The following is a 24498-nucleotide window of genomic DNA, read 5'->3' as shown; positions in this document are numbered from 1 at the left end:
TGTTTCATCAACTTGCCATCCCTTTAAAGTTAATGAACTGATAAACTGGTTTGGCATCATAAGGGATTTGAGCGCGGAAATCGCGATATCTAAGCAGAGCTGCTTAGGCCAAAAACGAACTTCACTCATGGATGCGAGTGGGACTGTGCCCCCCTCCCCCCACCTCTCATCAGTGATTCAAGCCGACAGAATGATTATTACAGCGAATGATCTAATCCTTGTGATTGAAGCAAAAGTCTAACATACTTACCGTGGATAGCAATAATAGATGAATTCCTCCGTCGCCATCAAAATAGCATAAGATCAATAACAAACAGTTTTTTTAAATCGTGAATAGCTTATTTTTCTCTCTCATATGTTACAACTCTGAGTAAACCCACACCCCCCCCCCCCTCCCGGCCCCTTCAGAGTCTCTCTGAAATGATGCCACTAGAGTGAAAATTAATTATGAACTCGACATTATGATTAGATCATGATTAGATCAGGACATTCCAAATCAAAAACGGCGCCCAAAATCGACGATCCAACACGGATATGGGTCGACTTGTGAGACTTGTGAGCGTACATTGTTGCCCCGCCGCCCCCCCCCCCCCCCCCCCGGGTTAAAATGTGCGTGGAAGCGCGCGCGAGTATCGCCTATCAGCTCGACAGCAGCCAATAGGATATTAGAAACCGGTTTTCGTCATCGGAGACGGAAGAGCAGCCTCGCGTTATCTTCAACGTAATGTTGCCGAATATCGTCTAGAAGTGGTAAATATGTTTGCCTCAACTTGTCTCTGGCCTCAACGGTGAACGGTGCAGTCTTTCGTCGATCACTATCAGGGAACCCTATTACGTCATAAACTTCGTCGACTGCGGTGCGCGTCGCGCCGCTGAAGTTGGGAGCCACTTCCATTTTGCCGGTGTTCGTCCGACGCGGTTCAGTGCACACACCCGCGGATAGCAGGAGGAGCGACCGAAGGCGTTGGATCGGAACTTGACGTAGCAGAGTTGACATCACCTCGGCTCAGCGAGGGCGTCGCACGTTGCTTCGAAGCCCGGCGTAAACGAAGGAGGGACACCCGACCCCCGAAACGCGCCATGGACCCGCTGCAGGAGCGCAGAGACAAGTATTTCAAAAGGCTCCAAGGTTCGTTTGTCTCCTTTTCTCGTTTATTATTGCGTAATTTATTATGGCTTCGATAACCGGCGTCTTGTTTTTGGGCTTCAAGCTCGTCAGATTGCGTCATCGGAGAAAAAATAGGTACAGAGTGTTTTTATCTTGAGTGCTGGAAAGCACTTTTTTAGAATGACACCCCCCCCCCCCCTCCCTCCTTCAAAATACTAGCGAATTTAATATGAAAAGAAATGTGTCATGTGTAAGTATTGTACACAGGCTCGTGAGAAATAGCTGCATATTTTGCTCTACAGCAGTTATGTAACATCAATGTTTTTCTGACTTGCTTTCATTGTAGGTATAGCGGAGTGCTGTGCTTACAAATATTTTTCTGACAGATCGCACCCATGACCTACATGACAAAATTTTCCCCCAAATATTTGAGTACCTACTTTTCCTTTTTTGCATGTTTCCTTTTATTTTATTTTGCAAATTAAAATTTGAAAAAAAAAAAAAAAAAAAAAAAAAAAATATCTTCATCCATTTATTAGCAGGATCTCTGTTTCCTTTTTCAGGAATTTGTAAATTAACATATAAAAATTAATTATCAGTGTCTTGGCAACTGAGCAAATTTTAAAATTGATGATCTGTTCGACTCTCTTTAGGTACTTTTTTGGAGAAATTGATTCAGAATTTCCTTACTTTTTTTTAACTATATCTAGGTAGTAATTTCAGCAAGTAGTTCAACATTTTTTTACTCGCCTGTTCCTAATTTGTTCTCTAATTTGAATAAAAAACTGCATGTTTCAAATTTTAAGGTGATTATCCTAGGTGTTCATTATTTAACTATTCTGTTATCTCTTTTCACCAGTTACTTCCATCGATCATTGATTTTTTCTCTCCTTTTTTTTCTTGAATCACAGTGACAGGAACTTGCTACTTGGATCATGCAGGTGCAGGATTATATTCTGATAACCAAATTGATGCAGTTCGGAAGGATTTAATTTACAATGTTTTCGGAAATCCCCACTCAGCCAATTCTGTAAGTCTTCGTTGTAGAGACAGTGTTGATCAAGTCCGAAATAGGTAACTCAAATCATGTTATTCTTTTAGAATATTATAGGATTATTATTTATTATTATATATTTCAGAAGTGCAACTATGCGTTGCTGGCTAGATTCTCAATTACTACTTGAAAAAGTAAATTCTGTAAGCATTATAATCAAGAGAATAAACATTTATGATAAAAAATGATAAGTAATGTCGTAAAAAAACATTTTGACCTAACATGAAAATAAGTAAACAAATAAATAAGTGATTTAATTACGAAGCATAAATTATTTCCTCTTGAAATTCAAACGCTTTTCTTCTAAAATTAGATCCAACAATAATTGGAATCAGTTGATACCTAGTATTCATTGTAATTTAGCATGAGTAAGTGATTTATAGCAATGAATCACTCTTTTTTTCGTAGTAAGTTCACCATTGTTCTATGAGTCAAAATTATTTTCCTGAGGTTTTTTTTTTTGGAAAGAAGCTTACAAAATCTTACGTATTGACTCGAGATTCATTATAGGCTTTCCAGGGCTTACAAGGAAATAGAGTGATGCTCTTACGTCAGCAGAATAGCAATGTGCACATAAGTACCTATTCAGTTTTTATCCAACATTTTTTATGGCTTTAGTAAGGCACACATTATCATTTTGTCATACTTTATGCTCAAGCTCTCCTCCAAACGTCACTAATCCATTTTTGCAAAACGTTTTCAGAGTCCTGAAACACTTCAACACAACTGCAGATGAGTATAGCGTAATCTTTACCTCTGGTGCTACTGCTGCCATGAAAATGGTTGCTGATAGTTTCGATTGGGCCGACTCATCCGCAACTACAAGGAGTCATTTTGTATATGCGCAGGACAACCACACCTCAGTATTGGGCCTTGCAGAGTCATTCCGAGACAAACCTGTGATAGTCAAGAGTTTACATCATGATAATCTGATAGACATATTTACGCAAGAGACTTTGGAAGCTCAATCAGAAATCTCTGATCCGTGTAATTTAGCAAATTCATTGTTTGTATATTCTGCAGAATGTAATTTCTCAGGTGTTAAATATCCTCTGGACTGGATTAGAAAAAGTCATGAAGGCTACTTGAATGAATACTGCGGCCTAGAAAGGAAACACCGAGGGTTGGTAAATATTTATTTGATTATCTCCAACACCTATTCAACCATTTTACTTTACTTATAAGAATGCTTAGTAATTTATCGTTCTTACCAAAAAAAAAATTGGGACAATTACTGTCCTTTTTTTTTTATCCAAGTCAGTAATCTCTGCTAGCGTTGGCTCGTATTAAGATATATATTTTATCTTGATCCCGTTTCCTCTTGAAACGCTTTCATCATGTTGGTTCTTATCCTTCAACATGTAAAAAGAAGATGGCAGAACACTCTCCTTGACCCCCCTCTCTTCCTAAAGCCTTACTTAGGTATTCTAAGAACAGCCCCCTACTTATTTTCCATCGTGACTTTTAATTTATTTGATTTTATGTAACATTATTTGAAAACTCCACAAATTTTTCCTGAATGGTTTTAAAAGGTTAAAACACATAACAAGAGGAAGAGAAAAGCTAAGGAATTCTTTTTAAATAAATTTCTGACAAAATGAGTCATCTGTAAAAAAAAGTTTTCATGGAAATGAGGATAACGACTCTTGCTTTCATGTAGTACGTACATGTAAAGTCCCTGACAAAATAAGCTGGATTAGAAAATTAGAGTTAGAAAAACAGAAGGTATCTATTTTAACTGTAGATGTACTCTTAATTTTTCTCCAGAATTTCAATATTCAAAAATTAACATTCAATTTTTTTAAATTTTAATATATGTATTTTTACAGAAATTTAATATTCATCATGAATTTTTCTTTGCAGTGTCAAATGGCTCTGTTTATTAGATGCAGCAACCTATCTCTCAACCAACGAATTGGACCTAACAGAGTATAAGCCTGATTTTGTTTGCGTTTCATTCTATAAGATCTTTGGGTACCCGACTGGGCTCGGAGCCCTCCTAATTCGAAATACATCCAGCGGAGCACTGAAAAGAAGGTATTTTGGAGGAGGCACAGTGAAGATAGCATTGAGCGATGGCTCCTTTCATGAGTTACGAGACTCCATGCATGAGAGGTAAGATGAGCTGTTCCAGGCAAATTTCAGTCCATTGATAAAACAAAAAATGTGTTATTTAGTGAATGACAAGTATCATAGCTTGCATGAAGGTTCTAATGTATACAAACCAAAAAGGAATTCTAATATAATTACTGCACTACCTAAATAAAATGTTAAAGAACGATAATATTGGCATTTTGGAGATTGGTGGTATTTGACCTACAAAGGCAAAATTGATCCACTTTGTGTGATCAAGGTGTGTATGTCTGGATTTCAGTTTGTCTTGCAGAAAACATTGAACTTGCAACGTACCTTCACAGCCCAAAGCCACCAAATTAATTTTAAATTAACCTTGTGGAATAAATATTTTTCCCGATTATTTGGAATGTCATCTGGAATCTGAAAACTCTAAAATTAACCTTTTATATTACTCAAAATATTTGAATAAAAATACTGAAATCTTAGGAAATCTGTTTTATTTTGAAGTCAGAGCAAGGAGGAATCAAAACTGAAATAATGATTCTGGTTCCTACCATATTTGTGACTTAGTCACGAAAGAGGGTGACAGTAGTAAAATATATTTATTTGTAAGGGGTGGTGTAGCAACTTTGGCCATCTGCACCTCTATGGCAAAAGAACAAAGGATTTTTTAAGAAAAAAAAGGGAATTGAATAAAAAGTTGAAGATGGAACAGGAGCAGGGAAATGAGATAATCTATACCACTGCATAGAAGAAGTAACCACGCATCATTCGGGCAACAAGTCCAAAAATTGACTTTTTGATTTACGGAGTTTTTCTACGTTCGAGTGTGAGAAATCGCCAAGTTAAGAAAAATTTAGTTGAGGCTCAGAAGAAATTTTCCAGGGAAAAGTTTGCTCTTGTATGTACCTAAAAAACGAAATTTTGCTCCAATATTCTCAAAATTTTACTTTGAACCTTCGTTATTTTGGACTCCAGGTTGATTATTTTTCATATTTTCTTGCAGATTTGAAGATGGTACAGTGAACTATTTGGCAATACTATCATTGATACATGGTTTCTCCTCCATAAATGAGGTAACAGGAGGAATGAGAAATGTCGCCCAAACCACTTTCAATTTAGCCCAATACACTTACATAAAACTTCTAAAATTGCATCATTCTAACGGAAAGCGAGCTGTAGAATTATACACGGACACAGATTACTCTAGTCATTTGCATCAAGGTGGCATCGTCACTTTTAATTTGCTACGAGACAATGGAGAATACATTGGTTTTATGGAGGTAAGACTATTTAAAAGGATTTATGCAAGATTTGACTGTTGGAAGACCTTAGTTCTCAAAACTATGAAGAACAAAAGTGATTGTATGGTATGCCACTAAATTTGGCCTTATCATACAAGGTGTATTTTGTTCATCAATGCAGAATTTATGTTGAATGATTATTTCAGTTCAACTTCTGTCTTTCCTGTTTATAGTTTTTTCTGAAAAGGACAACCAGTAGTGCATACTGAGGAAAAAACTGAGATAAAATTCAAAGAAAGTCAAGAATTGCTGATTCGAGCATCAGATGTTTTGCTTCATGACCAGAGGCAGTGCATAAATTGTTTACACATTACTAAAAAATATGGGACCAGAGTAAAAGTAGAACTTAGCAAGCAGAAAACTGGTTTCATGCAAATTATGCAAAGTGAGTGAGTTAATCTCTAATGAAGTTGAACATGTCTCTTTACTTACAATGGAATAACATTTTTACCCAAACTTGTATTTTATATTTACCATCTTTAAAAGTATTCATCTGTCATTTTTGCAAGTAAGAGAGTCAAGTATTCTCTGTAGAGGAAATTTTCTTGAGCAAGTAAACGTTTAATCAAGGCAAAATCTCATTTCAGGTCCTGAATCTGGCAAACCTTCACAACATTCAATTGAGGACTGGATGCTTCTGCAATCCAGGGGCATGTCAGAGGCACTTAAAACTAACCAATGAGCAATTACTTGCAAACTTTGAGGTGAGAGGTGGCTCAATTTTCCTAACATAATTTTTCCTCTCCTGTCCTTATTATGATCTTAATGACAATGAGAATCTTACCTAACCCAGTTCATGTTAAGGTGATTCGTCCTGGGTTTTGGGCGTCATTTAACTGGCAAGCAAAATATTGCATCAATTTAGTAAAAAATCTTAGCAGACTTTGACTTTTCAGTCAAGAATTGACTATAGCCCCTGTGTATAAGTCTGACGAATCGTTTGCATTAAACAACTTAAAACTGCAAAGTTTGTAGAAATGACCACAGGATTTGGCTACGAAAAAAAATCTTGCATCTGACACAGCAATCGATCTCTTCATCAAATGCAGAGTTTTTTTTCCTCTGTCAAATCCTATTTTCATTTCTTTGAAATTTGCTGTTTGTTTCTTGTGAATAATTTTTTACCCATATGCAAGGGTTGTTTTCCTCTTGTAGGTTTAAAAGTTAAGACTTGCCAAAATTTTTTACTTAATTGATGTGATAAGATACTCACCAGGTAGACCATGTCAAAAATCTGGAACAAACCACTCTAGGAACATTAGTGGAAGTTCAAATTCAGATTCTTAAAACATACAGTACATCTTATACTACTGAGGGATAAAGTTAGAATTATTTCAACAATTCTTTTTAAAATTTTCCAAAAAATGGACTTGAAAAGAAACTTGGACTTGTCCACGAAAGGACTTTTGATAGAACACCCTTCAATTTCCCAGATATGAATGAAGGTCTTGCTTGCTACCTAGAAAGGTCTGAAATACAAAACTTTGGAAACATGGTAAAATTCAATTTTGAGGGTAAGAGAACAGCAATTTTGATGAAAACTAGTCGAAAGTTTTATCAAGTCTATTTGGAGTCAAAAAAGTCACGTTTATGCACTTTAATTTTGTAACATTATTCTGAGTTAAACTCTGGACTAATCATCCTGTATACTACTGCAGACCATAGGCAACTCCCATTTTTTTTAAAATGAATTTTAAAACCAGTTCTTCCGGGTATTTAATGTTTACTTGTATATTTTAGATCTCAGCAGGCAAACAATGGGCCTGTTGCAAACTTTTGCTAGAGCAAAAATAAGAGTTGTTTCTTATAGATAATGCCTCAAAAATCACGATGAGCGCATCGGCAAAGTCTGAAATGCACTCATAACTTCACAGTCTGCGTAAGAAATTTGCGGTTTTTTGAGCTTCCCGCTTCAAAAGCGATACTACGGCACAGGTGAACATTTTGTAAAAGGAGTCGTTCCATCGTCGGCAATACTCATCATGGCCGACGCCAATCCGCCAAAACACGTGTGATGGGACGAGATAATACCTGAACTGGATTAGACCAGATAACAATCGGCGTGTTTTAACGTTGATGTTTTCCACGCCCGAATTGATTGACCAACTCTCCTCGAATTACGCGCAACTGCGCGCAAGCGTCGGCCATGATGAATATCACCGACGATGGAGCGACTCCTCTAACAAACTCTCTCAAACAACTCTTATTTTTGCTCTAGCAAAAGTTTGCAACAGGCCGATTTAAAAAGTGCTTCAATCCATCCTTAAAGTTTTCCTTTCCAATGAAATAAATTCAAATTATTGTGGTCTCTCAGGCAGGTCATGTATGCGGGGACAGCAGAGATCTATTGAACGGACACCCAACTGGTGCAGTGCGTGTGTCTTTTGGCTATTCCTCAACGCAATGCGATGCAGATAAACTTTTAGATTTGATAATTCGTTGCTTTGTCACTAAACCAATTATAGAAAAATTACCTGATGACTGGGGCTTGAGGTTAAAAAAACTGAATCGATTTGTGCCTGGTTTACAAAACAAAGAAAAAATCAATCTCCCACAGAATGGAGTCTCAGAGAAAAAGGATCAAAAGAATGAGGAAGCAAATTGCTTGTCCGACAAATCTTTTGTATCATCTTTTCCCAGGTAAGAAGACAAATTTTCTTTGGTTGCACCAATCCTCCTTCAAAGCTTAACTAATACAAGAAGCTGCTTCTCAATAAAGCTATTTTTAATTAATTTCACAACCAGTGTGAAGTGTCATTACCTCATAGTAATTTCAAAGCTTATTCCATTCTTAAATTGTATATTTCATTGTGAATGGTGAAGTTTAAACTCGAGATTTTTTTTTTTTTTTTTTTTTTTTTTTTTTTGAAAGAGAGTAAGGCAATTTTACCCTGATATTTCCATGAAAAAGTCTCGAAAATGAATATAAAATATTCATGAGTAACTGATGGGTTTTCAGTTCTAGCTTTTCTTAATCATCAATTTTTTGGCAAAGTAGTATGGTTATCAAGCAACATGCAAACCTCCTTGATAAAAGCAAAATGAAAGTTGATCTCAGATGTCTCTTAAGTTGATGAATATGATGTAAAGGTTGTAGAGTTTGACTTCTTTGATCATTACAAAAATATAACCGAATTGCATAGAAATTGTATTCCTTTCAACACTTAGCTTGTTACACTGACTTTATTGAATCTTTCGCCTCATTTGAAACATAGAGACATGGATACACTTTATCGGTTCAAATATTCTAAAGGATTTTGATGAAGATTTAACCTTATAGATTTCTCAAGAAATGAGAAAAAAAAAAAAAAAAAAAAACACTAAAGAGTGGCGTGAACTGTATGTAACAAGAAATGCTCAAGAAATATACAGGGTGATCCAGACCACCCGTCCACCATATTTTTCTCGAAAACGGCGGAGAATTGAGCTTCGGGACCAAAACTTTCCTAGGGTAAATCGACCCCAAAGAATCGAATGAAAATAATTTCAGCCCCCCAAAATGGCCCCTTGGGGGGTTTTGGGGGGGAGCCCCCCCGTTTCTCGCAATTTTCAAATGGGAAGGGTATGTTTTGACTTTGGATTCGGAATCTACGGTAAAAAATAAGAACATTTTGTTCTTTGCACTTTTTCCCTAAACCCCCATTTTTTGGAGTTATAGGGCATTTTTGGGGCAATTTTCAATTCGACGCTGTAAGCGGCCAAATCATCCAAATTTCAAAATCTAAAAATCTCCTGAGAGGAGAGGTCAATACCTTTTTATTGATGTGCCACATGACCCCTGTTGCTCCAAAATTTTGGGGGCCACGACCCCCCAAAAATTTTGGGGCTTTGGAGGGCCATGAGTCGAAAATTTCGAAAGGCAAGGGTATGTTTTGACTTCAGATTTGGATTCTACGCGAAAAGTTACGTAGAATTGATATGGCGCATGGCCTGTTTGCTCAAATTTTTTTTTACCCCTTATTTTGTCCAAAAATACACGGCTTCTTATGGGGAAATGGGGTTCTTCAGTAATTTGGAGCAAACAGGCCATGCGCCATATCAATTCTACGTAACTTTTCGCGTAGAATCCAAATCTGAAGTCAAAACATACCCTTGCCTTTCGAAATTTTCGACTCATGGCCCTCCAAAGCCCCAAAATTTTTGGGGGGTCGTGGCCCCCAAAATTTTGGAGCAACAGGGGTCATGTGGCACATCAATAAAAAGGTATTGACCTCTCCTCTCAGGAGATTTTTAGATTTTGAAATTTGGATGATTTGGCCGCTTACAGCGTCGAATTGAAAATTGCCCCAAAAATGCCCCATAACTCCAAAAAATGGGGGCTTAGGGAAAAAGTGCAAAGAACAAAATGTTCTTATTTTTTACCGTAGATTCCGAATCCGAAGTCAAAACATACCCTTCCCATTTGAAAATTGCGAGAAACGGGGGGGCTCCCCCCAAAACCCCCCCAAGGGGCCATTTTGGGGGGCTGAAAATATTTTCATTCGATTCTTTGGGGTCGATTTACCCTATGAAAGTTTTGGTCCCGAAGCTCAATTCTCCGCCGTTTTCGAAAAAAATATGGTGGACGGGTGGTCTGGATCACCCTGTATATTAGAGCCTCAACTGAGTGATATTCTTTCGAATTTTTAAGCAGAGTAATATTTAAAAATGAAGCGATAAACGTCAATTTGTTGTTGTCTTGTTTTTTCTTTTTTATTCAGTCTGATAAAGTTTTTCATTATTCCATAGAATGGTTTCTCGCTCACGGTCAGGAGAGGGACCTCAACTTCATATCAAAAGAATTTTTCTTTATCCAATCAAATCATGTGCCTATTTTGAGGTTGAAAGTTCATGGATCATCAATGAAACTGGGCTTCAGTTTGATCGTGAATGGATGATTATTGATGAACGTGGGGTTGCACTGACCCAAAAGTATGAGCCGAGACTGTGTTTTATACAACCACGAGTGAACTTGAGGACTCAACACCTAGAACTTCATTATAAAGGTGAGCTTTCTGAAAGTCATAATTTTCGGTTTCAAAAATTATATTGCAACCTCTTAAACTTCTACCTTGCAATAGATATCCTGAATCAAACAAAAACCTTGCAGGAAAGACATGATTAATTTGCCCTTTCTGTGTGTGTATGTTTTTTTTTTTTTTTTTTTTTTTTTTTGTCTCAAGAATGAAGGGATTCGTACCATTATCAAATCAGTACCGAGCAAAATTTTCGTCATTGACTTAACCGTTATTCATGATAGTAAATTAGACTATTTTCTTGAGATGGATAAATATTATATAAGCCGAAAGGAACAAAAAAATTAAGGGAGCTCCAATACAACTTCTCCTTTACTTAATTCACACCAGAAAAAAGCTTATAAACTGAAATCCGAGCATTTCTAAGGTAAAACATTTTTTATTATTTCACATTTATTCTCTACAATCTATTCAGAGCCTCCTCATTTGTGAAACTTTTCATTTGAATTCCTTGACAATTCAACATCAAGTGAATGAATATCCTCTCTTTACAGATCACCATGGATTTTGCCGTGTGCCTCTGAATTTGGCAGAGGATAACAGTATTAACTCAGGAGGAAATAATGTATCATTATGTCAGAGCAAAGTATGTGGTGACAATATCACCATCAGAGACTGTGGCGAAGATGTAGCCCTTTGGTTGGCAAAACTCCTAGATAGAGACAACATCAGGCTTGTTAGGCATATCCAAAGACACTCTAAAAATAATTCAGGTAAGAATAGTATTTTATAGTTACTGATCTCCTAGATTTAATTATGAAGTGTTAAATAGCAAACTTAAAATGTTAGAAAATTATAGAACTTTACTCGATTGTCCTGATAATTTTGAAATCATCCTCCTGCAAAAAATATTCTGATTCAAATTTTTGAATGCCAAAATGAGCATTTCCATTTTCTTTGGATTTTTATCATCCTCCAATCATCCAAACTTTTTGACAACCTAAAAATTGGCACTTTTTTTCTTGTAAACTGATAATTTCATAATGCTTACTGATCTTAACCACACTGCAAGGAAATTGAAAACCTCCTGTTTAAACACCCTTTTATTTCTGCAGACTTGGGCCTTGGGAGGATTTCTCATCTAATTTGAAGTAAGAATTTTAATTTAGCGGTAAATTAAGTGGAATGACCAGAAAAAAATAATTTCGCCAGAATACTTTGAATATTAGGACTTTTTCATTTCAGGTATTAACAAACTCCCGCTCACACTATCAAACCAAGGTCAGTACCTGCTAATAAACATGGCAAGTGTGCAATGGCTAAGAGAGCTTGTAGCAGAAAGCATAGATTTAACAGAGGTAAGCACTGATTTGAAGAATTCTTGTAGTTATATTTTCAATCGGAAAGTATTCAAGTTCATATAAATTTTAATAGGGCAAGAAACTTTGTTGGAATTGTAAGATTCCCTGACTTTTCCAGAGCTGAAACAAAACATTTTCTGACTTCAATTTTTTTCTTTTTTCTTTTTTTTTTTGAGTGGTTTTTCATTTAAATCTTCTCATAAAAAATTTGAAGCTCGAAGTGTTTTGAAATCGGAAAAATGCAATGTTCTGGCTAGAAGAAAAATTTCAAGGTTCTGCAGCAGTGTTCTCTGACTTTTTCAGGTCTCCCCTAGGTTTTCGAGAACTTGTCATTCTGTTCAATGCTGAAGGAGGGAATATCTCAGAGCAGTCCAAATTTTTGAGTACATGAAGTCATCAATTGTTTTCCTCCTCTCGAAGATCAAGCATCAAAGTATTCTTCAGCATTTCAAACATGAGAAAATATGCCATTAATTAACAATGAAGTATCTATGCCTTTTATTTGAAAAGAGTAGAACTTCATTCAAATTTGCCCGAAGGAATCCTGGACTTTAGTCCATTTCCAGATCCGTCCCAAACCACACATGCTTCTCACAATTCCTCCAGGCTCAGAGCAAGTGACTGGGCACTTCTTAATTATATTTTCGCTTTTGTCGGCTATAGAGTTGATTAAAAGACTTGGTTTTTTGCCCCTCCTAGTTCGTTAACTTTGATCAAATTTCACCTCTCTGAGTGATAAAAGCTATTTCTTATCAAAAGAAGGGTAAGGGAAAATATTTTATGAAGTATGACATTATCTCACAAACCCTAATTTCAATTTATGTCCAATTTTTTGTTTCAGGAAAATCTCATGCACCGATTTCGATGTAATTTTGTCATTTCACCAACGGAAAAGCCTATGGAAGAACTAAAGTGGACAGAGTTAAAGATTGGAAACTTAAAATTCAAGGTGTTTATTATCTTTATTTCCTGCATTTAATGCAGCTGGAGTATTCTTCAGCTCTATTTTAATGGACTTAACAAAGCAAGATTTGAGAGTGAGGCATTACTCAGTAGAGCTAGGGACTCAAGGACCTCTCGGTAACAAATTTCCAGTTTTAAACTTTCAAAGGCGCAAATTTAAAAATTTTTACATTCATTTTTGTCAAGAGAAGCTATTACTTATTACTTAGTATATCATTTCTCAATATCTTTTAGAGTCTTTTCTTAATTTAACACTAAATTCACTCAATCCTATCGCAGAGATCAATGGTAATAACATGCGTACGTCTTCATGAGAAATTTTAAGAAAAAAAAGCTCATGAGTTTGAGAAACAGAATTTGATGAACTAAATACTTTTTTATTTGAATCCATTCTCTCAATCTTGTTTTAGGTGGACAGTCCATGCACACGATGTCCTGTCATTTGTGTAGATCAAAAAACCGGAGAAAAAATTAATGAGCCGTTTACAACGTTAGCAGCAAACTTAAAAGGAAAAGTACAGTTTGGAATTTACCTCAGGCTGATAGAGGACTCGTTGATATCCCAGAAAATAATTTATGTTAATGATACTGTGGAAAATATAAAACCGTGATTTTAAAATTTTTACTCTACTTTTTTCTTACTTAAAAAAACTATCCTATTTTCAACGTTTAAACGCTATACATAACCTTTAAAAATATGATAAAGTCTCTTTTCAAAAAGTTTTGACATAGTTACAGAACTGATCTTATTATGACAAAAAAATCGAAATAGAGTCAGAAATACACTTTGAACAACTCACTAAGCATTAGTCTTCAATTTCATTAAGGTCCTGTAAGGACTGATTAAGAAACATAAAAACATTGTTCACCTTATTCTGGTCGTAATATTTATGGAGGGAACCGATTTATCTGCTTATTAATTGCTTTTTGTTTCCTGTCCCTGACATCTCAACTGTACAGAGTTGCTGATCATGCATTTTTAGAGTTATTGTGCATCGTCATCATTATTAAAATTTGCTAGATAATATGTACAATCAAATACTTGCTGAGTTTGAAAATGCCACAACAAGCCCTGCCTACAGTTTCCAGGTAGGCCCTTTTGTCAGATTTGTAATTTCGCTTTCCCATTCAATCTTCATTAACTGCGTAATTTGGGCTGCACTATGTTTTAGTCAAATCCATCTAAATAGTCCTACACGGAAAAAATTAAATTGCTGACACAACAATTCAATTGCTTAAAAAAGTGACTGCAATGTTTCACTGTAGATTTTACAACACAAAAATGCTACTTAAACCACCCCCTTGGTTAAATTAGCTTACAATAGTGGTTTATGTAGCATTTTTTTGTTGCAAAATCTACGTTGAAATGTTGCAGTCACTTTCTTTAGCAATTGAATTGTTAAATCAGCAATTTAATTTTTTCAGTGTAGAGATAAAAATGAACTGATAGTTACATAAAATTATACCCATTCAAATAGTTGAGGGAATTAAAAAAGTGATGCATCAAATAAAGTGGTAAAAATAGTTATAATCATACTCAAATTTTTGACCAGTTAAGTTTCACGCCTTGTTAGAGCTACCTCATTTGACGCAACAATAAGAAATAGATTTGATGCAGGTACATATTTGATAATACCATCAGTGAGTTAAAAGATTACGATCAGAAACTCTTAACTGATAATCAGCAGAGCAATTGTTTGTTTCCTGCCAGTCTCATCAAGTGATAATCTAACATTGCAATGCTGCCAACCGGTTTGTAATTTATTCATTCATAATAGAGCCCCCAGTCTGATTTGCATATTATGTAATCCACCATGATTTCTCCTGGTCTGCTGTGAAGTAGAAAGTTAGTTTCTGATGATAAGGTAAGAATAAGTTAAAGTAGACTTTTTTAGATCATGTACAGTTAGAGAATCATAAAACGAACACTTCGACGATTTTTACATCTCATTTGTAGGTAGATAGATAAGTAAAGACACTGAGTTAACTTCCTCTTTATTCATGAGATCTAATGTCAAAAAAAGGTAAACAAAGTTAATAATCAGACTTCACAAACGCGCAGAGCTTAAAATTGCCATCAATTGTGTGGTGGCAACACCAGTTTTCTGCTAAGTGCTGATGCACTCAGTTGGAAAAAATGAGCTTTAAATTACGGGGAGGTGGGATAGCTTTTACATTGTATTTACACCACATGGACACCAGAGTCAATACAGATTTTACATTTCTCCATGCATAACTGGGTTGAAAGGTTAGGGAACCAATTTTTGTGGTGCCATGAAATTGTGCTTAAGTACCTACACTTTGAAAATGTCGGACCAATGTTAATTTCCGTAACGATCTTAGATGTCAAAGAAAAAAAGTGAGGTTAGAGAGCATAATCTGGTGTCAGGTGCAGAACCATTTTTCATTATCAAAAACGGCTCTAGGAAATGGGTCCTTGTATTCATCGATGAGCTTTTATAACAGCTTCGTTTGCTGTAATATGCAGCTCAAACATCAATGACAAAAATTATCACCTTGCCGCAATTTAAGTAACTGAATTACCTGAAGCTGAAAATAGGTACAAAAATTTGCTCTTTTACCTGAAAATTCAGAGCATTTAGACAGTAAAAAGATAATTTCGACCTGGCATTTTTATATTCGTACTTAAAAACATTCCAATGAATTTGACAAGAGAAAAAATTATTTTTTGGCGATGCTAATGTAATGGATTTTAATTGGTAGAATGCATTTACTATCTGAGGTGCAAAGTTTATCTTACCCTATCTTCTCCCTTATCTATTACTAGTCTGCATTGATCAGTTCCAGTCACAACAACCTCACTTATTTCCAGAATGGCGAATGAATCAGTTATAGACAATTTGCATCTCCCACTTTTGGCAAGTTATGAGTGGTGTAAGAGATTTCTTAATTTCCTGACAGGACTGTTTTTCAGGTATTTCAGATTACAAACTAATACTTAATCTTAAGTACGGATTTTTTTTATTAAACTAGCATAAAATTTAAATATTTTGTTCTATAAATTTAATAAACAGAAATACATTTCGAGCGCTAAGGAAAGAAAAAGAGTTGAATGAGTTAACTTGAAACAACCCAAATCTAATGGTTATGATGTCCATTCCACACATTTCTGGGTCAAATTTATTTTAGAGCATAATTTTTTACTTCGTATTTATCATTAATTTATCATGACTGAATAGACTTAGTATCCTCTCTTGGCTCCATTTGACGATAGGAAAATTCTCTGTATCTGTGTCATATGCTGCAGAGAAAATAAAAGAAAGAAAGAGAAGAGAAGTCTCCGAGCTCCATAATTTTAATTTTTTAGCGTGTGACATAAAAAAAAGCTGTGCTCACTTTTTTAAATTCTGTTGGCAATCCGTTTTCAAGGAAAAATTTCTGCTGATTAATAACTTATTTGCTCCTAGAATCATGCTCTATGTACAATCACCGGAAGGACCACAGTATCGCGTGACGAGAATGTTCATTTATCCAATCAAATCATGTGGCTTTATTGAGGTCAATAAGTCGTGGATTATTGAATCAACAGGACTTCGATTTGACCGCAAGTGGATGATAGTTAATAAACAGGGAGTTATGCTATCCCAGTTGAGAGAGCCCAAGATTTGCCTCATTCAACCAAAACTGAACTTCGAGACAGGAAATTTGGAGCTTCGATTTCCAGGTGAAAATTTGCGTGGTGTTCTACCACAAGTATTACTGTCTCCGTTATCTCTTATCACTCACAAGAGTAAGAGAATTGCAAAAAATGTCACGTAAACATTTTGTTCTTGGAATTTTCGGCAAGTGGGAGAAGTTTTAACGATCTTCAAATTGTTTAATTGTAGAATTGTCTCATGTGTTATTTGGACCTTGTTAAGCAGATAGGAACTAAGTCATAACAACCATTGCCAAATTTCATCAAACAACTTAATTTTTTACACGAGAATGGTTGTACAGATATTCCTTAACATATATTAAGGGATTTGCTTCACATCACAGAAATAATTCCTTGAAATTTTCAAAAGAATCTACACCACCGTATACCTGTGAGAATAAAATTAATCAATCAATGAAATTTGGCATTGGCTGACATGACTTACTTCCTTCCTTCTTGTTGCACTTCATTTGCTCCCACGTATGTAGATATATTTGTTATATGTAGATCCAACTTTTATCCCCCTCTTAAGCCTCACAGAGAAGTAATGTTGAAAAACTAGAATACCGAGCAAAATAGGAAACTCAGATGATAGGCAATATTGCTCCTTTCTTATACTGGCAGTTTTCTACACCGACTCAAGTGAACAAGTAATATTTCCGTGATTCATTGCGCAGACAATTGCTTTACCCTACCCAGTAAACAAAGTTAATTTTAGGGTAATATATTCTTGATTTCAGATCTTGATGAGGTTTGCTATGTTCCTTTGGACCCACCAGAGGAAGACAAGTATGACTCTGTGGAAGAATCTGAAAGTTTCTCCAAGGCCAAGGTGTACAATGATAATGTCACAGTGAGAGATTGCGGGGACAACGTAGCCTCCTGGCTGGAGATGGCTCTCATGACTGATGACGTTAGGCTTGTTAGGCACGTTGATAGATACGCCAAGAAAGGTAAAGAGCTTTCATCAAATCAATTTCAATATGCATTTTGTTCTTTTACATACATATCAAGCCGCTAACTCAGCGCACTAGAGCGCTCTGCGACTCCAAATCGCCATCAGAATCGATCCTCCCACAAATCATCGGGCAGATTACACCGTCTGATCTCCCCCTCCACTCCCTCCCGCCAACCTTTTACTGGACGTCCACGCCGCCTTCTTCCGGGAGGAACCCAATCAAATACCTTTCTGGGCAACCGACTATCTGCCATTCTCCGCACGTGTCCATACCAAACCAGCTGCCTGGTTTTGATATCGTGCACAATATCGTTCTCAACTCCCATTATCTCACGCACTCGTTCATTACTAACGCGCTCTCTCCGCGAGATCCCTGCAAACCTTCGCCAAAAGGCGAAGAATGTTGTTCTTTTAATATCAGAATATACTTGAGGGTTGGAGATTGGTTAAGTTTGATCAATACTTGACGGAAGGAAAGGCATTTCTAATAATTCCTTTTTTTGCTTTGCAGACAGCTCCCAATAACTGACTCTGATAACCATATAATGAAAAGTATCATTCATTGCAGGTCCAGAAAAACTACCACTGACATTAACAGATGCATGCCAGTATTTATTGGTTAATGAAGCCACAGTTACATGGTTACGAGAGAAACTGGCAGCGGAGGGTATAGACATAACCGAGGTGAGTAATCTTTTATGCGTTCATTTGCAACAACTAGTTAAAATAATTGTAAGTAGGGTCTGTGTGTAATGCATATGCAATACAGCAAGGAGCGTTAACAAATCTTGGGATACCTATAAAAGGCCGTAGAAGCCAATTATTGTGATAGTTAAGTCTTGGCTTGAACAAATTTTTCATAACAATGGATTTCACCGACCAAGTTGTCTTTTGAGAAATTCTTTGGAGAAGAAATTTTAAATGATCTCACAATTGTCAACATTTGTACGCAGATACTTCCAACTGGGAGTCTCATAAGAAGTAAAGAAGAATGATTCAAAACGAAAGTAGAACTTGTTTGTAAACCAAGTCATTTTTGCATTTGATTTCAGGAGAGTCTTATACACCGATTTCGATGTAATTTTCTGATGTCACCAACCCCAGAGCCTCTGGAGGAGCTGAATTGGACCCAGCTGCAGATCGGAAACTTAAAATTCAAGGTAACTGGACTCTAAGAATTCAACAGTAAAGCATAAATATCGGCAAAATCTAGTAAAAACTATTTTTTTGCAACAGGTTTAATTTGTATTGCTGTGGAAAAAAATAAACCCAAACATACAAAACCAAAGCTGGTAGACCTTTTAGGAATTTATTCATTCTTTTAGCGTACAAACGTAATTGAACAAAAGAATGTACAAGGGGACTCCTAAGAATTAGAAGCCAATAGTTGACAACGTATATTGCCAAATTTAAGCAAATGAAGAGTTCAATACATAATATCACAGATAAAGTTTTGTAAGCTACGCACTAATCTAGAGGGAAGAAATTGTGACAGAAACGCTATTTAAAAACGCAATGCTAAAATGTCTTGATCTTTTTTACAGGTTGACCGTCCATGTACGCGGTGTCCAAAAATTAATATAGACCAGCAAACTGCAGAGAAAAGCTTTGACGAGCCTTTTGCCACACTTTCGACCAATTTGAAAGGAAAAGTAGAATTTGGAATATACATGAGGCTTGTTGAGGCATCCTCTTTAAGAAGGACAGTCGTTCATATTAATGATGAAGTAAAAAATATTAAATTGTAAACTGAAAGTTGATATATTTGATTTGCCTTCATTTTTTCATCTTACCATCAGATGGGACTGAAGAAAAGAGTACAAAAAGGTCAGGCTGAAGTATTTAGGGCACATATTGAAATCGAAAAAGTAGGGGAGAATTTTAATTGATTAATTGTCAGCAAAATATATGAAACATGTTACCTAAGAGATGCTTGTTTCTCAAGAAAAACTCACATAAGTTTTTTCTGTCCATTTGCGAGGGTAAAGTTTAGATATTAAAACTGAATTGTAGAAAGTTCTAAAAATAATCTTCAGTTATCGATTTTGAATAATTTTTTTCATTCTTGGTATGTATCTATATTTGTGTATTTCTCAGGTTAAAAAAGAGAAGATTTTCAGGGCACCAAAACTTCTGTAATAAATCTTAAGAGTATTGTTTTTTGATCTCTAATAAATGAAAAGTGCCATAATAATTGTACTCCTGTTTTGTAGTTTCATGAACATATGCCCCTAAAATTCTGACGTGTTTTTGGTAGCACTGACATTTTATATTTTCAACACACACATTCAAATATTAATGGGTGAGAAATATTGGCTAAAAATTAAAAAACAGAGGACTAGTTACTTGAACGACTTCTTCGACCGCCAATCCAGAAACTCATCAAAATCTTCTTCATCAGTTGATGAATCACTTGCGTTTTGACTTGATTTCGGTTTTGCATGAGCAGCCACCTTTTCTTTTTTAATCTCTAGCTCCAACATTCTAGAAATGTGTATAAAAAAAGTATTAGGGTCAGAGAATGGAAATTCATAGTTTACAATTAAGTTTTACTTCTTTTAGTTAGTGTTGATGCTCCATCCTTTTGTCAAGAAGTATCTTGAGGCAGATAACTTTTAATGAGGGGGAAAGAGCACTTTAGCATACTTTTTTACTTAAAAAGCTAGTGTTTGATTTCAACATTGGTAGTTTCTGGCTAGGAGGGTACTATTTTAATCTTGTGCCATTTCATAATTTTTTCCCCTTTGTTCGGAGGGCAGGGGGGATTTCTGTAGAATAAACTTCTCCGAGGAAACTCATCTCTCTATAGAAATCTGCAACTAAAATTGTTCCAAGTTTATTGTTGAATGTTAGGCATTTGTTCATACAATTATGGGGGAGGCAAAAATTCAAGCTAAATTTCATTGAGTACAATGACAGCATTGGTCTCCCTTCAAGCCACGAGGGAAAATGTTTTCAATTTAGGAGAGGCCTGAAAGAAAAAATTCAGACTATTTCAACCTGTTTTATTCACCAAGTATTCATCCATAGATGTTAATAATTTTTGCTAGGATTACTTTTAGAATTTAGACTCTTGACTAGTAAACTATGGGAGACAAGAGGTGAAAAAAAAAAAAAAAAAAAAAAAAAAAAAAAAAAAAAAAAAAAAAAAAAAAAAAAAAAAAAAAAAAAAAAAAAATACCTAAAAGAAGAAAAAAACAGGTTCAGAAAAATTTAAATTTTAGAAAAAAACTTTCAGTGGTGTGGGCCCTTAAGTGCGAGGCAGATCTGCAGACTCCTAATATTGTTGATCAAACCATGTAACTTGTAGTTGGTTTCTTGGATGGATCTTTTTTCTTCTTTTTTGGTTGAGGCTCAACTCTGTTAGCAAGTTCTGTGAGGCACTAAGAAATGCTCAGAAACGATGAAAGAAAGAGGATGAAAAACAACACTATGCTATGAAGAGGAAAAGAATAAAAAAATGACTCTTGACTTACCTAGACCATATTCTACTTTGCTCATCAATTTCTTCTATTTGACGTTGTGTTGTTGCTTCTTCATTGTCTTCCTCTATAATTTTAGTTGAAAGAAGTTCTTCTTGCTGAATTTCACGCTGGAATCGTTCTAGCTCCTCTTCTATGGGGTCCTTGTACTCTACATTACGTGCCTAGAAATGAAGGACAGAAGTTTGAGAATAAGATTTTAGGCATGAGCAACAATGTTATCTTTTAGTTTTTTAAACATTAAGATCACAGAATTTTACGAACATTTGGGAGTCAACATAGTGACTTGACTGTGGACCCTCAACCTGGAGGACAAGCCTTTGATTATGGAGTTCTTTCACCTAAACAGGCTGTTTCTTAGAACTAAGTGCTGTGTCTGCCCTACCTGTTTGGCTTGCTGGTAAGAAGTTACCTACCCATCATATTCAGGCCTTGCCTTATCCGTCACCCTGGAGACCTGCTCTATAAAGATCACAGGCTCCTTTGAGACCTTAAATGAAATAATTTGGAAGTTGAAGGTACTTAATAACATAAGTCCAGTTAGTAAGCATAGTATGGATATGTGTAAAGAGTGTCTGAGAAGAGGTTGCTCAAACAAGTTATGGATTGGTTTACTCTTGAAAGCAAGCAGCAGGGGTATCCTGTGAAACAAGATATCCGGATAAGATAAATGGATAAGATAACAAGATGACTGGATATCAACAAAAATAACGTTCAGGTGTTGCAGCGCACGGCAGTGTGCTGAGGGAGCAAGGCATTTATATAGATATCAAAAATAATCCAAACTGGAGGAATTTGAAAAAAAAAAAAATAAATAAAAATAAAAAACCCACCTTAGCATCTGCAACAGGATCATCAAAAAAGCCTTCAGGTAGTGTTTCAGGCTCTCCTTTATCATTTACACCGTCCGAATCGATGTCCATCATTTTATCTTGATTTGCAGACGGTGTACCATTGGTTACAGGTATGTTATTAACGCTAACTTTACTACTTGATGAATTCATGTCAAAGAAATCTGTGGGTAAGGATGCTGAAGCCGCTGGTTTTGGAGCATTTTTTAGGATGCCTGGAAAAAAAAAGAAAATGAATTTAATTCACACACAAGGTAACACACAAAGTAATTTACACACTTTTAGAGCAAGATAGAAAATGTGACATCTAAGTTTTGGATGAAAACTCAGAGAAGAAACGAAGTTTCTAGAATTTCTTGAATTTCCAATTCCCTGACTTTTTTTTGCATTTCTCTTACTCCAAAATTTCCAAATTCCTTAACTTTTCATGACCATTGAAAAGTATACAAAAAGTATTTTTAACTTCCAATTAAAAGGATTATAAATTAAATAAGACAAATTTTAACCACAACAATATACGCAGTGATTCTATTGGTAAATTTAATTAATATTATTTATTTTAAAATCAAGAGTAAATCTATAAATTTTCAAGAAAGACAAGAATGACAAAAATTCCTCTGACACTTCTTTTTCTTAGAGTACACAGACTTTACTTAACTATAGAAAGTATGTTCACTAAAGTATATAATTTTACATTATGGAAAAATGAACTTTTTTCCACTTCCTTGAAGGATCCTGAAAGTCTATGACTTTTCCAGGTCTTTGTGCATTAATACAAACTGGTTGTGGTTAGACCCACAAGCTGTTGAAATATCATTCTGTCTCTTGGTACCTACGTTTTCTGACTTCCCAGGTTTCCAAGACTGCCGGTAACCCTGAAGAATCAAGATGGCAGAGTGACTTGTTTTTTCTCTGTCTCTCCTTCTTTCTTCTCACAGAATGATCTTCATACAGAGAAGAATCGTGAAGGTTTTCAAAAAAAGATACGGTGCAAATTTTCATTATAAATCTAAAGCAGGACAAGAATTTTGCAGATTGCAAAATCAGGATGCCAGTTCTTGTTTCATCGCCTACATGATTTTTTGTCTTAAGCATTGCAGGATAAGTTCAGGCACAAAATTAATGCGTATTAATTTATATAACCTGAAAGCATCATACCCCTACAAGGAAAGATTTACAGATCTTTTTACAAAACAATATAGATTAGGTACCTTTAATTTTCTTGGGAGGATGGTCTGGCATTCCAGGCAAAGGCCGTTTCAGTGGGTTTGACACCAACTCACTATTTAAGCGAAGCCCTCTATTCGTGTCAGCTGTACTACTTCCAATGCCAGCAAGTTGCTGTTTCTTCTTCGCAATGTTGCCACGGTGCTCCTTCCCATTGATGTGCACACTCCAGACATTTTCACTCCTTACTACTGAGTTGCACAGAATGCATGTTAGAGTTCCGTCATTGGAATATGTGCAGAGGCATTAAGGAAATCAGTCCAAAAATAGAAAATTTAATCATTACAGGAAACCTAGAGATAAGTGAATCAACAGTCTGATGGATTTTGGATGGTATGGGAACAGGAGCTAGAAACGGTTGAAAAGACCCAATTTTATAACTGTACCTAAGTAAATGGTATGATTTTTCTCTTTTAAAGGATTTCTGACTCAAAACTAAAGTCAATTGCAAAATCTTTTGATAGATTTACCTTGACTTTAAATGAATCTTTCCTGTCTTCACTTGAAGGACTGTTTTGCAGCGTCTTTTATATCGTAGAAAAGTTTTGTTTTTCAGAGTTGAGTGAGTTTGAAACTCTATGATCTGTTAAAGAACCTACAGGTGTAAAAAAAAAATTGTTTATACACTATCAGTATGGCTTCTTCCAGAATAACAAATCTCTCAATGAGGGTACTCTCGTCTGGTGCAAACAGTCCCTTGCAATAACAGAACTACTTGAGTTCCAAGGCAAAGGATGGTTGCCCTTCTTGTCTGGCCTGTGTCTAATAGGTTGTTTCACTTAAAAAACTAATAAAGATGGCAAACGCTGATTCACACCAGCTCCAAAAACTTTGGTCAGAGTCCTCTCAGGGTCCCTGTGATCCATATCGGAACTCTTTTGTTAGATTAACAAAAATTAATTGGATACCTTTACCTTACAAAGGCTTCTCTTTAAATGGTGAAATTGAGTTCACTTATTCGAGCTCAGAGCTGAATTCAAAGATGGTTGTATAGTTCTGGAAATACATGTCTCAATAGGAGTAGGTACAATGCCAAGTTATTGGCAGCTTCATGAGTAAAGAGTAGCACTGTATTGCAAGGTGGATAAATCTTAAATGACAGCGCCTCCTTGAATTGCAATGTTTTAGTTAGATACAACCTCTTATACTTTATCTCTGACCTTATGGTAAAAGAAATAGCTAGAAGATGAAGTAACAAGAAGATATTGTAATATAATAGAGAGTGTGTTAAAAGGATATTTGGCAAGAGGTGAGTCAATCTTCCTTTTCGTTCCGGTTGAAACTTTTTTCATAAGTTGTCGAAGTTCTTCTTGAGAAATTTTTCGCTTGCTCATGATTGTAACGGTGACACAACACGGTCAGTTGACTGAACACTTTAAAGCAGTAGAACTTCAAGAACTTAGAGATTCAAATATAAAATACTGTCAGTGAACTTTATTAAATTAACTTGAACTTCATTGACACAATGGCACATCACAAAATAACAAATATTTTAATAACC

At 35.7% G+C, this 24498-nt stretch overlaps 2 protein-coding genes across 2 annotated transcripts; one reads left to right on the top strand and one right to left on the bottom strand.

The window, feature by feature from the left end:
- The first annotated feature begins 678 nt into the window (after positions 1 to 678).
- mal (molybdenum cofactor sulfurase) lies at positions 679 to 19636 on the top strand. Its single transcript, XM_019046146.2, has 18 exons — positions 679 to 1129; positions 2020 to 2182; positions 2866 to 3285; positions 4026 to 4277; positions 5245 to 5521; positions 6130 to 6246; positions 7857 to 8182; positions 10271 to 10527; positions 11052 to 11270; positions 11743 to 11855; positions 12700 to 12807; positions 13232 to 13430; positions 15624 to 15756; positions 16250 to 16506; positions 17220 to 17432; positions 18006 to 18121; positions 18490 to 18597; positions 18982 to 19636. The coding sequence occupies exons 1-18, from the start codon at positions 1081 to 1083 to the stop codon at positions 19183 to 19185; spliced, it is 3531 nt and encodes a 1176-aa protein (XP_018901691.2). The 5' UTR covers positions 679 to 1080; the 3' UTR covers positions 19186 to 19636.
- On the bottom strand, positions 18726 to 24498 carry LOC109033498 (zinc finger protein 830). Its single transcript, XM_072299344.1, has 5 exons — positions 24237 to 24498; positions 22982 to 23232; positions 21753 to 21985; positions 20914 to 21083; positions 18726 to 19921 (listed from the first exon to the last, which is right to left on the bottom strand). Exons 1-5 carry the CDS (start codon positions 24329 to 24331, stop codon positions 19780 to 19782), a joined length of 891 nt encoding a protein of 296 aa, XP_072155445.1. The 5' UTR covers positions 24332 to 24498; the 3' UTR covers positions 18726 to 19779.

The sequence above is a fragment of the Bemisia tabaci genome, chromosome 4 (assembly GCF_918797505.1).
Source record: "Bemisia tabaci chromosome 4, PGI_BMITA_v3".
Lineage (NCBI taxonomy): Eukaryota > Metazoa > Arthropoda > Insecta > Hemiptera > Aleyrodidae > Bemisia > Bemisia tabaci.
This window is presented reverse-complemented; position numbering and strand designations above follow the sequence as displayed.